The sequence below is a fragment of the Bactrocera tryoni genome, chromosome 2 (genome assembly GCF_016617805.1).
Source record: "Bactrocera tryoni isolate S06 chromosome 2, CSIRO_BtryS06_freeze2, whole genome shotgun sequence".
NCBI classification, from domain to species: domain Eukaryota; kingdom Metazoa; phylum Arthropoda; class Insecta; order Diptera; family Tephritidae; genus Bactrocera; species Bactrocera tryoni.
In genome coordinates this window covers 38,763,691-38,778,043 of record NC_052500.1, presented here as the reverse complement: position 1 = coordinate 38,778,043, position 14,353 = coordinate 38,763,691, and the positions used below count along the sequence as shown (strand labels likewise).

At 35.0% G+C, this 14,353-nt stretch overlaps 1 protein-coding gene across 1 annotated transcript; it reads left to right on the top strand.

The window, feature by feature from the left end:
* The first annotated feature begins 2,939 nt into the window (after positions 1-2,939).
* LOC120768675 lies at positions 2,940-14,086 on the top strand. The gene is made up of 9 exons (XM_040095453.1): positions 2,940-2,949; positions 11,966-11,974; positions 12,029-12,078; positions 13,145-13,169; positions 13,233-13,283; positions 13,349-13,416; positions 13,483-13,695; positions 13,760-13,913; positions 13,971-14,086. Exons 1-9 carry the CDS (start codon positions 2,940-2,942, stop codon positions 14,084-14,086), a joined length of 696 nt encoding a protein of 231 aa, XP_039951387.1.
* Positions 14,087-14,353: the final 267 nt, after the last annotated feature.

The window sequence follows — 14,353 nt, the reverse complement described above, 5'->3', positions numbered from 1 at the left end:
TAGTGGTAACATCTGGAATGGGATATTTATCTGGTATGGTATCCTCGTTCAATTTACGATAGTCGATAACCATACGAAATTTTTTTAATCCTGAGGCGTCTTCTTTCTTCGGTACGACCCATACCGGAGAATTGTAGGGAGATTTCGATGGTCGAATAATGCCATCTTTACACAATGCCATTGACACAAATGTTTGGCTATTAGCGTGCCTATTATATTGTATACGAGTATTATTGCAGGATTGGGGTTTAAAAAAGTTTTTATTCGAGTTATTTTGATTTTTTTTTGGCTTGACTATTTTTTTGTCAACTCGCTCAGCTATTTCGTACTGAGTTGTTAAGAATTCTTTCATTTGATGCCATTTTGGCGATTTCTTTCTTGCCACTAGTGATTGCTCCCATCCTAGAAAAGCAGCATCAGGCAGTGTGGCTGCACAAATGTTTACTAGGATAGGGTCCCACGATTCTGTGGAAATGTTTTGTGTTTCTAACACAGATAAGCTATTGCCACTGTCGAGTACAGTTTTTGAAATTCTTGGCTGGTTTCTTGTTGAATTTTTGATAAATTCATTAAAGTTATTATTTGGTTTTCTACCAATACTCTTTCATTTATGTATCATTCGACCAGTGCTTACCAAGCCAGATTAAAGTTTTCGTCATTTAAAGCGAAACGCTTGACGATACTGCCGCTTCCCCTTTTGTTTTGTACCCGAGATGGTACAGTTTTTGAGCTCGTGAAAGTTTGGGATGCTTTATATAACATAAAAAATAAAACAATGCGTTTTTATAAGCAGCACTATGTGCTTCTGTTGAGCTTTATTACAAAACTGACTACACTTAACTTTAAGGTTTATAATCTAACCTATGCTTGAGCCGGCCTACGTGACCAAAGATGCTTGGTCAGCTAAAAGGGTTTGCGCGTGTAGCGCTCACCTGCAGCTATTTGGTTTTGGGGGAGAAGACATGGTTGCGCGTGTTTCGCTCACTTAAGAATTTAGCGGATGCGCGTTTAGCGCAGTTGCACTTTTGGTTGTAATAGGACTCCAAAGTATGCAAACGGTTTGTATGTTTCTAGCATATAATGTGGGAATGGAATTTATGTAGAAGTTCATAAAATATTGTGTTAACTCCTCCCTCCGAAATATCAAGCGTCCCCGCTTGATTAATTAAAAAAATGGGATGTCGTTAAGACTTCTATGCTGCGTCCTTTTAATTACTGGCATTTGAAATGATTCCGGTTTGCTAATAATTATTTCAGGCTTTACGCGCTTTTTGCATCTGAAAATTGCAATTATGGTAAGTACTAGGGCTAATAGCCCAAAATGAGTGAATAAACTGGATTTCACTAAAAGATTCAGAGAACTTATTTTTTTAATGTTATCTTTAAGTAATTCCTCAATTTGTTTGTCTATTTCTTTTTTTAAAGGCATTGGATAGGGGTAAGTTTTGGAATATATTGGTCTATCGCTTTTAGTCCTAATTTCGGCTTTAACGTTCGTGACATATGTTAATTTTTTATCTGGCCAAGAGTTAAAGAGTTGTTTTAATCTTTCGTTATCTTCGGGACTCAAATGATTTAGCCTTAATGTAGTGTGTGCAATAGAGTTAATTGCTAACTGGTGGATGGGGTATTCATATTTATTGAGTAATGTAAAATAGTTCTCCTTAGTAAAAATTACTGCGTTTAAGCTTTTCATTGTATCGTTACCTATTATGGCATCAAAGGTTCTTAACTTGGGCAAAATGTGAAATTTTAATTTACCTACTTCATCACCGAAAACACTGATATTAGCATGATGAGTAATTTTGACGGGTCCACCAACAGAATTTGCAATGAAGGGTTTGTTCGGAATGGGGTTCCTAATATAAGTTGGACTAATATAATTTTTGTTCGATCCGGTATCTAATAAAAATTTTAGTTCATTGCCATTTTTCATTTTGAAACGATAGTATGGCAATGAGGAGTTTAGTCTAAAAAATTGATATTGTCACTAGGGGTTGCTTCGATCTCTTTTTGTTCTTCGTTGTATTCGGGTTGGTAGTCCTGTGAAGACTCGTAGTACCCTTCAGGATATTCTAATATTTCATTATTGTATTCTATTGGGTCAGTTTCTGTAACTTCAGTATTGTAGATCCGTTGCATTTTATTAGGAGTCTGTATTATCTGTGATGGTGGTCTCTTACTAGCTTGATTATTATTAGCCTGCGCTGGTCCATTACTAAATGCTTGTGGTTTGTTACTGAATGTTTGCTGCCTATTATAAAATGTTTGATTTTGTTGATACTGAGGCCTATTCTGATAATTTATTTGCTTCGTTTGAACAGAGCGATCAACTTCCATTGGTGTAGGAGGTTTTGGAGGAAGAGGTGGTCTAAAGTTTGGTTGCACTGTGACGTAGTGTCGGTTTTGTCCGTACTGTTGATACGAATTTGGTCTAAGGGATTGGTTGTGAACATTTGTAAGTTCTGGGTAAAAGGGTCTTACTTGGGGTTTGAATGAGTATGACCTTGGTTGATTGTGGCTAATGGGTTGATTGTGGCTAATAGGTTTGGTATTGGTCGGCAAGCGACTGATACTATTTGTATGGTTCGTCCTGTAATTCATGTTGCCTAATTTGAGACACATATTGAGAGCCTGTGGTAAACTGGTTGGTTCCTTTACACTTAACAGACTGGGTAAGTTACCGTTCAGACCTCTTATAAATGTGTCGAGTGCCTTTTCTCTATATGTCGTTGTCATGGCATACAAAGCTTCTTCACCTAACTCCAGGCAATCGATTTTGTCTAGGATAAGCGAGAGATATTGATAAACTTGTTGATAAAATTGTTCAACAGTGCTACCCCGTTGTGCAAGTGTTGTCATTTGATATTCCAACGTGCTAACGTCTCTCTTGTCTGAGTAATGTAACATCAGACATTTTTTTATCTTACCCCAATTTAATGGGGTGCGGTAAGACTCAAGGGCCGTGTCAGCTTCGCCAACTATCTTGTGTCTTATTGTATGCAGGATAGGAAAATATTTTGGGGTGTTCTTATTCTGTCCGTACATTAATAATATTCTATCTACCGATTTCCGCCATGAACTGAATTCTCCGTTTTTACCCGAAAATTCTCTTAAACATTTTACCACATCCGGAACTCTTTCGGATACGTCCACGTTAATGCTAAAATCTACGGGATGTTCAACTTCTTCTTCGATTTGTGGGTGTAATATGGTCGAAACTGTTTCCGATATTAACGAAACGAGTTCTCTTTTTTGATTAGGAGTGAAAGTGGAAGGGATGTTAGGAGGGGAAACGTTAGTGCTGGATGAGTGCAGATTTAATCTCGACAATGTCGATGCTATTTGTTCTTCCTGACTCATTTTGTTCACTTGTTTCTGATTATTTAAATAATTTTTTTTTTTTTCTTTTTTTTTTTACAGTGCTAACTTTTCTTTTGTTATAACAATAATTATTTCCTTTCACATAACCTTACTTACTAATAATCTGAATATCAAACTTACATAAATATCATTTGCATTTTCCTGTGTTGATAATGTTTCCTCCTTTGTGTGATTAATTTAGATTTCTCCTCTTGTAGTGGTATTTGTTGTATTCCTCTTTCCTCTTGTAGTTGTATTTGTTGTATTTGCTGAATTAGTTTAAATCTTTCTTCTAGTAGTTGTATTGGTTGTATTTGATGAATTAATTTAAATCTTTTCTCTTGTAGTTGTATTATTTTACACTTGTTTAATTTATTCTAAATTTCCCCGTCACGCACTTTTTGTTCAATGTATTTGTATTTAGCTTATGCTTTTCGTTCGGCTGGGTTGATACTGCCCGTCCTTTTTCCGAAAGGTACTAAGGGGCCGAGTACGAAATGTTATTTAGGTTTCGTCCGCGAGTATAAAAAATATTATTATTTTTTCCTCACGGTCCCTGCTCGGGCGCCACATAAAAAATAAAACAATGCGTTTTTATAAGCAGCACTATGTGCTTCTGTTGAGCTTTATTACAAAACTGACTACACTTAACTTTAAGGTTTATAATCTAACCTATGCTTGAGCCGGCCTACGTGACCAAAGATGATTAGTCAGCTAAAAGGGTTTGCGCGTGTAGCGCTCACCTGCAACTATTTGGTTTTAGGGAAGAAGACATGGTTGCGCGTGTTTCGCTCACTTAAGAATTTAGTGGATGCGCGTTTAGAGCAGTTACTTGCACTTTTGGTTGTAATAGGACTCCAAAGTATGCAAACGGTTTGTATGTTTCTAGCATATATTGTGGGAATGGAATTTATGTAGAAGTTCATAAAATATTGTGTTAACTTATATACGGCAGTGAACATGTCCCGAAAGGCCGTCATTGATCATAACCTCCGTGAAAAACTTCAGCATCACAAGCTGGAACTTGCAAGAATATACCTGTATCTAGGTCTTCTTTTTGAGTCGTAACTACTCTCGGAGGAGGCCTTAATGGCCTTAACAAATTTATTTGGTCTAATATCATTGCCTTTGTAATTGCGTATTGTTCGAGGCAGTTTTCATATTTAGCTGACGCCGAAACTTTTATGTTTTCTGGCAGCTCAGCATCGTCAGTATCTAGTACTGTATCGTATGCTGCCAGAAGGCGTGCCCATATGCTATCTTTGCTTTCAATTTTTAAATTTAGAACCGATTCTGTGTTGTCATTAATAGGTGAAGCAGAAAATCTTGTGCAGTATTTAACAAAACTGTCACTTTCAGTTATGAACCTTGACACTGAATTATCTTTGCTTCTTTTGTGTTTGACACCCTGTTTGAGCGTGTAGCTTCTGCAGGTGTGCTTTGTGATTTATCATCATCAGCAATTTTGGGGATTTCCAATAATTGAGGTGTTCTTGTTTAACCTTTATTTATAGAATTAAATTGTAAGCTTTGAGCATAAAAATGTTTTGCTCTGAAATACAATTAAAAAATTGGTAATATGAGCAAATGTGTAAGTAATGTGAAAAGAAAAATCGAATTGAAACTTGTATTATTAATTAATTTAATTATATAAATTTGCGAACACGTATTCACCGCATAAATCGTAAAAATCAAAAAATAAATGTATATAATTATTGATTTTTTTTTTTTTTACCGTGTATCAGTTAAACGTAGCTGCGATATACATATGTATGTAATTTGTATATTATTTCTTAGTACGTGTATCTTTTGAGATAAGAACGCAAAAAGAAAGAAAATAATAATAAGGCAAAAATATACGTATGTACATATATATTTATATGCATATACATATGTAGTTATGATTTATGTTTGTATGTTCTTTTGTCGTTTCCCTTATAGTTTCGCACTATTGTTATATATGTACATATGTATGTAATATATTGCACATATATATAGCGAAATGCGCGGAACAATTGTACTAAATAAGTATACAATTTTTTATATATTAGTAAATATGTACGTTAGCTCAAAAGGCGCGAAAAGGAAATTACGATAAGTACTCGATGTACGCACATACATATACTTATACTATAAGTATGTGTATAGGTATAAATTAGCATAAGTATATATGTTAATTTTAATTTTCCTATGTTTGGATTTGGATATCCTTCAGTACATATATACGTTGAATTTTTTTTTTTGTTCCGTTTTGACGCGTTTTTTTTTAAATTCGCTGACCGTGGGAATAAATATATTTTATATATTATTACGTGTATAAAGGTTTGTATGTATTTGTAACTTTTTATTGTACTTTGGTATATATTTAGAGTGAATACGTAAGAGAGATGAGAATAAAAGAGCGAAATGGGTGGATCGCGATATACATACATATGTATGTATATGTACATACAAAAATATCCACTGTTATTCTGTTGTTGTTTTTTTTTTCTTCTGCCTTTGCTTATAAGTATGTTAAAGCGATCCTGCTTGTTGCTTTGTTAGCCTAAGGGACATCACCAGAATTAGTACCGTAATTTTTTCATTTATTTCGGTAACTATATACATACATATGTACATATATACCGAACTGTCTAACTGGTTTTTCGTATAGAACAGTTGGGTTATTTCAATTAGCTGTATGCCGTATTACAGCTCAAACTGTATATTAAACATATGTACATATGCGCATAAATAATTTTATTAAAAATTTAATTAGAAAGGACTCACTTTTTTCTCCGCCAAGGGTTTATGGGCAATACTTACATATGTGTACCAGAGAACTGCAACGAGTAATAAATTTTTGTTTATACTTAAGTACTGATCCGTTACTCTGTCTAATTCTGTCAGTTCAGTTCATGTACACGAAGCGAACTGTTTGTCTTCAAATCAGCGATAGAGAACAATTTTGTATCACTAGCGATCAGCTTATACCTGATTTGTTTATGAACGTTCGTATCAAAGTGTAAACACAATGACTGCGACAGACTGCAGCAGCACGACAGTGAACTGAAAACGTCGTTGTTCATCTTACTACATGTACATTTTGAGAAGCAACAACAACACCATGGCCGGCATGTACACAAAACAACGCAGTTGTCCATTTTGTATGTACACAATTTCGTTGTGGTCATACTAATTCCTTTCACTTGAATGAAATTTTAATATTTTGTTCAAAGTGAAATTTTTTATGCAAAAAATAAGTAAATAGGTCAATATTTTTGCTTTAAATTATCAATTGTTATGCAGCAAAAATGATATAATAGAGCCAAACACAAGGAAGGTTGGACAATAAAGCTGCAATCACACCAGACAGCCGAACGATTTTCTACTCGGCCGCACTCCTGCTCTCTGAGAGCAAAATCAACAACTCGGTATAAGGGAACTGTGGGACGGCATTTCAAACTCCTTACGTACAGCTGCAACCGAAACCATTGGTTTTCGGAATGTGCAAAAGAACAGCTAGTACGACGAGGAGTGTCGTGTCGCAGCGGAGAGAAAACAGGCTGCCTACCTCGCAACGTTACGATCGACCACTACACGTGCGGGATGGGATAGATACCGAGAGTTGAAGAGGGAAGCGAGACGTATTTGTAGACAGAAGAAGAAAGAGGCCGAAATGCGTGAGTACGAAGAGCTTGATAAGCTGGCCGACAGGGGTAATGCTCGAAAATTCTACGAAAAAATGCGGCGGCTTACAGAAGGTCTCAAGACCGGAGCATACTCTTGTAGAACCCCAAAAGGTGATCTAGTCACTGATGCCCAGAGCATACATAAATTATGGAGGGAACACTTCTCCAGCCTGCTGAATGGCAGTGGACGCACAACACCAGGAGAAGGAGAACCCGATTCCCCAATCGATGACGATGGATCAGACGTTCCATTACCCGACCTGAAGAAGTTCGAATAGCAATTGCCCGCCTGAAAAACAACAAAGCGGCAGGGGGCGGCGGATTGCCGGCCAAGTTATTCAAACACGGCGGCGAAGAACTGATAAGGAGCATGCATCAGCTTCTTTGTAAAATATGGTCGGACGAAAGCATGCCCAACGATTGGAATTTAAGTGTGCATGCCCAATACATAAGAAAGGTGACCCCACAATCTGCGCCAACTACCGTGGGATTAGTCTCCTCAACATCGGATATAAGGTTCTATCGAGCGTATTGTGTGAAAGATTAAAGCCCACCGTCAACAAACTGATTGGACCTTATCAGTGTGGCTTCAGACCTGGAAAATCAACAACCAACCAGATATTCACCATGCGCCAAATCTTGGAAAAGATGCGTGAAAGAAGAATCGACACACACCACCTCTTCGTCGATTTCAAAGCTGCTTTCGACAGCACGAAAAGGAGCTGCCTTTATGCCGCGATGTCTGAATTTGGTATCCCCGCAAAACTAATACGGCTGTGTAAGCTGACGTTGAGCAACACCAAAAGCTCCGTCAGAATCGGGAAGCACCTCTCCGAGCTTTTCGATACCAAACGAGGTTTCAGACAAAGCGATTCCCTCTCGTGTGACTTTTTCAAGAAAATAGTTCGAGCTGCAGAACTTAATAGAGAAGGTACATCTTTTATAAGAGTGTACAGCTGCTGGCGTATGCCGATGATATTGATATCATCGGCCTCAACACCCGCCGTTAGTTCTGCTTTCTCCAGACTGGACAAGGAAGCAAAACAAATGGGTCTGGCAGTGAACGAGGGCAAGACGAAATATCTCCTGTCATCAAACAAACAGTTGTCGCACTCGCGACTTGGCACTCACGTCACTGTTGACAGTCATAACTTTGAAGTCGTAGATAATTTCGTCTATCTTGGAACCAGCGTAAACACCACCAACAATGTCAGCCTAGAAATCCAACACAGGATAACTCTTGCCAAAAGGTGCTACTTCGGACTGAGTAGGCAATTGAAAAGTAAAGTCCTCTCTCGACGAACAAAAGCCAAACTCTATAAGTCGCTCATCATTCCCGTCCTGCTATATGGTGCAGAGGCTTGGACGATGTCAACAACTGATGAGTCGACGTTGCGAGTTTTCGAGAGAAAACTTCTGCGAAAGATTTATGGTCCTTGGCACGTTAAAATAACGTAACGTCAAGTTTGTTAGAGCTGTGAATAATTTTACATTTTACATATTAGTGGCATCACCACTCTACCTCCTCTTTCTATCTTCCATTCTACTGTAAACTCTACTGTCGTCCTACTGTTGTTGGCAAAAATAGGAGGATATTGAAGTTAGCGAGAACGACAACTGTCGGCCTGCAGTCGTGTAGTCGTGCAGCTGTCAAAATAACACTGCCCTTAAGAACGTGTGTATTTTAATATTTGACAGATGTAGTTTGCAGTCTGTCGCCGTCTATGTGTTTACACTTTCAGCAGAAAATACCCGAAGTGATGCAAACTTATGCTTCAATGATTGAAATGATCGACAGCGTTTGGTTTGTATATCATCCCCTAAACACTGATTTGCTAGTGCACTTTTGTTCTATTTCAAATGCATACTTGTATGTTTGTATATACATGTATGTATGTATGTAAGTACATATGTTGTATGTATAATGGAAATTCCATCGTGTACATACATACAACAAATATATATACATATATATATATATATATATATATATATATGTATGTACGTACTCGATGGAATTTTCATTGTTTACGCTTCAAAAATTTGTAACATGCGCACATTTTAAAAGCTGATACATTTTTTACCACACATGATTCAAATCAGTCCAGCAGAAAATTGTTTTTGTATTCATAGATTTACCCATAGATTTTCTCGTAGATTTACTTATAGTTTACCCAAAGTTTCACTTCAATTCAAACAATCGTCGCAACGCTATGAACTGTCATGATACGATTGCAACCGAAGCCAGCCATACGTTTACACGATCGTGATTGCCGAAGAACAGATTGTTCGTGTTGCATCAGATCAGTTGACGCTGGCGGTTACTCGAATTGATTAACAATGTTGGCTATGCTGAACTCAATTGATTTGATTGTGTTTTTGGCACGACTGTTTATTCTGATTTTATCATACTCGTTGCAGCTCTCTGATATGTATGTACATATGTATGTCTTCGTTATTCTTCTGGTTCCTTCTTGCTCTATCTTTTGGGTTTTTTCTTATCAATGTTCTCCGTGTTGAGTTTTTGTCCTCTTCCCACGTTGCTTGCAATCAGGATTCTCATTTACTACTCCGTAGCAGCAAAATTTCTAAAATTATTGCTATGCTATCGATACCGCTCTCACTTTGTCGGGAGCCACAGCATAGCCTTAGCATAACAATGTAAAGTATGTGCTCTACTCTGCTCCGAGTTGGAGTAAAAAACTATAGATGGAGCGGGAGCAAAAAATTAAATTCTGCGCTATGCTCTGGCGTAGCGGTAGCAAAGAAAAGGGAGCGGTAGCACAGCAGAGCTAATGAAAATTTTCATGTGCTACAGCTCCCGCATGTGTTTGCGGTTGTTTTTCTTTTTTGCTATTTTCTGTCATAATATTTGAATTAATTGAATAATTCAAACAAAAAAATGTTATGCAAATCATTTTGGCACTTGTTGCGTCAAGTGACTTTATAAATCTAAAATCAAATATGTTAAGAAATATATTAATAAAGTGAATTAGATAATAATTGAATAAATTATACAATTTTTTTTATTATGTAAAATATTTACCATTACCAAGAACATCATCTATTCCAAATGTATTACAATACTCAATTACTATGAATTTTCGAAATTAATTTTAACTACATATAATTTCCCCCTTTTTATATACATTAGGGTGTTTTTATTTTTTTGAATTATTAATTTTGTTCGGTCCCGTCACGAAATTTCCTTGGAAATACCCCAAAGAAAACTCCCTGAAAATTTTAGCCCTACATATTAACATTAAGAACTGGACCGAGGCATGTAAAAATTTTCCATAGAAAATACACTACAATCTTGGATATATATCTTTAAATTCCTACAGATCAGAGGTATTTTATGGCATTGCTTTGACTTTAGACGCTGTAGCTCTTGTCAGTTATACAAAAAAATGCGAATTTCGTGGAAAAATCAGGTTTATATACCTCGCCTTTATCTTTTGGAATACACGTGGTTAATATTCATCTACTATTTGCAGTTCTATTCTACCATTCCCAATATTTAGTAATTTTATCATTTTTTAGGAAGAATCAGTTTGAAATTGTACGCATATACATACTTCAATGTATATTGCAAAGAATCGAAAAGATTTCTGTATATCTAAAATTATAATAAACCTTTTTATCAACACTCCAATTATTCCGCTATATCTTTATGTTAGATATCCCGTTTGGTTTGTTATGAATGCATTTGCGTCCTTGACCAATAATCTAGCAAAGTATCCGCAGTGCCTTGACGATGAAAATTTCAATGCCATTTTTTGTTGTGATATTAAATATATCGGACGGGTTCGTCTTAAAAGAAAACTACCTGGTTAAGGAGCAAAATCAGTATAACCCATATACTAAGCATGTTTGGATATGAAAAATTTTACTTATTTCTTTCTATTTTTGAATTACTAAAATTTTCAAATGATTCTTATAGTAGGGGAGCCCAAGAGGGGATTTTTGCAGTTACTTAAGCGTGTCAGAAAACTTTATGGGAAGAATCATTGCACCTTTTTATGTACCCCTACCAAATATGAGCCCTTAATATGGAGGCGTGCGTTGGAGGGAGTTCGTCAGATTAGAGAAAAAAATCGATCCTTCGGGAAACTCGAGCGCGTAAGATTAAGAGATGGTAAATTAAATACATGAAGACGAGTGTATATTTCAATATTCTGACAGTTTGAGGGTGGCTTAGAGAAATGGCAGGGTGACAAATATGTAAAAAAAACGTCACCTTGAAATACTCGAGCGCGATAGATTTTTGTTTCATTTTAAAGATAATTCTGTCAGAATCACGAAAATCATATAATCTGACAGTTTCCGTGGGGCGACGCAATGTAGATGACAAAGATTTTTATATTGCTGGTCCTCAACAAAGTAGAACTTCTGATTTCGCTAAAGATTTAAAAAACATAAAGTTTAAAGAAGCATTAGTAAAATTTTTTATCGAGCATTGGGCTGACCAGGAGATGAAATCGATAATTGGTAACAAGAAAATATTCCTAATTCATGATTTGTGTTACGTATACTCTGTTATTGATAATAAAGTAGGTAATGCACGCCGATATATCCCCTGCAAGACGGAGGTAACAGATTGCACAAACACATTGAAACATTTTCAGCTGTTCACTAACACTGTTACATTTTCTGGAATTTTCAATTGAATGGGAGAATACGTAAGTAAGATAGAGAAAAACTATCGACATTCTAAACATATTGTAATATTAACTTGCTAGAATAGGAGAGACGAATGCCCAATTTTTCAAGAAGAAGAAAACGAAAAGCGCAGTTTATTTTGGATTTTAAAGAGGTAAGTTCGTTACTTGATAATTTGATACTTTATAATTAATTTCTATTATTTATATATACATACATATGTATATTATTAATTTCTTTTGTATAGAGAAACTAAAAGGCTTAACTAGGAGAAAAAGGTAAGCATTGTGAATTGAATGTTGTGTGTACAATTAAAAATTTTAATATTACAGAAAACATTTGGAGGATTCAAGTATATTGGGTACAACAAACAAATAAGAGAGTAAGTTTTAAATTAGTAAAGCTAAATAGCGCATATTTATTTCAAATAGTTGCTATAGATTATGCATTTTTGTGAAATATGTAATTTGTACTTTATATCTACATATATATGTATGTATATACATACATACATGTGTAAATGTAAAAAATTTAAAATCTAAATTGAAACGAGTTGTGCGGTTACAATTATAATTGTGCCGACTTTAGAATACCGTCCCACGATTTCGGGAATAAAATGGGTATTGTCGGATTGAGGAGGTTTTTCAGAATTAGTGAAGTGCTAGTGAACATAAAAAGCGAAATATATGTAAGTGTAAAATTAATTTACACCAGAAAACTTCTTGATCATTTCATAAGCGTTTTTTTATATGAAGTTTTTGCTTTTTTTGAGAGCTGGAAACCCACCTTTAAACGCAAATATCTCGAATATTTAAATTCTTGAACTGGATAACCTCCTCCATAATTAAAAATTTTCATTTGTTCGTCCAAGATATCTGTTCGCATGCAGAATATCTAAAATTGTTTAAAATAAAAACAAGATTAGTGTTTCATCATAAACATACATATACGCATTTCTGCTCCTAAGCAGGATTTTAAAAATTAAATTAAAATTAAACTTTTTTTTCAAGCTTCAAGCAAATGAGGAGTGTCTTTTCAAAAAAGGATATTTACATTTTAATTTTTTTAAACTATTTATATAGTCTTTTCTTTAGTGCTGAAATACACAACTTCTTTACTTGGATGTTGATCTCAAAAAGATATGTCGCAAGTAAAAAAGGGTTAAATTATGTGTCCTAAACAGAAATACTATTTTTCGGTAAATCAGTAAATATTTCCCTTATAATGTTTTCTCATTTTACAAAAATTAATTAAGAAATAGATATTCTCTTTTAAAAAAAAGACACTTCTCAACTATATTTTCCTCCTGTAATATACTATTTGTAAGTATTTACAAATCAAAAATCTTTATCAAAGTAATATTTGTTGCTATAGTATATTTTTTAATTAAACGACCACTTAATATTTTTAATTTTATATAATAATTATATAATATTTTTTTTTTTTAGTTTTCGACGTGGATCCTATCAATCAGTTAAGTTTTAATTTTAAATAATGAATAAGAAAACCTTTTCAAACCTCTTTGCGCTCCTCCAGAAGAACCATCAGAAATTGTGGTACCGTCACCATCGTCTGGCGGCCATGCAGGTATAATGTATTAATATATAAATATATTAGTATTTGTTTTATAAAAATACATTTATGTTTTTCAGATATAATCCAGAAGCTGAATGCTATTGAGACCCGTCTCACTGCCATTGAGAAGTCCCTAACAGACAAAGTAAGTAACGCAGTATTACAGTACCAAATTAAAACAGAAGCTAATTTTTATATTTTAATTTTCTAGATGCCAGAGAAGGCCGAGGTGCAGGCGCAAAGTAAATTATTGCGCGAATGCCGCGTCATAGCGGCAAAGACGCACCATTCAATTAGCCGCATCACCGGTGATTTGGAGGACGAGCATTACGTGGAGCTCGCTTCGAAACTGCCCATGTCGTCGGAAGAGCACGTGCGCTTCGTGGAAGACAAACTTTCCCAAAAGGAAAGCACGGATGCTATGGTAAATATTTCGTTTTTAAATATTATGCGATTGTAATATAATTTACTGTAATTTTTTTTTACAGATGCGGCTAATATTGAAATCAAAGGGCGCAAAAGGCAGTGTGGACGGCGTACTTCGTGGTTTGTTTTCAGACGGTGTAATGTACCATTACAATTTAGAGGGGCGCAAGGAGAAGAAACCCCTACTAAAACTAAAGTGCGTAGGGTTAGTTTTTGGTAAGTTTTTTTACTGGTATATATTTGAATGCCTTAACTTATAACGTTTAATTTTAGATATATTTCCTGACAAGGATAAAAGCAGTATATGTGGGGAGCTCCGGAGATTTGTGGCCTTACGCCACCATCGTTTTAAACAGAAGAAACATAAACTAAGGGCTAAACTAATATAAGTTTTATTATTATTACTTGTATATATTAGTTTTAAGTTGTACATATTAGTTTTAAGTTGTAAATATTAGTTTTAAGTTGTACATTATTAGTTTTAAGTTGTAAATATTAGTTTTAAGTTGTACATATTAGTTTTAAGTTGTAAATATTAGTTTTAAGTTGTAAATATTAGTTTTAAGTTGTACATATTAGTTTTAAGTTGTATATATTAGTTCTAAGTTGAAGTGTCTAATTTTACTTTTAAAAATATGAATTTTTAAAATTATAAT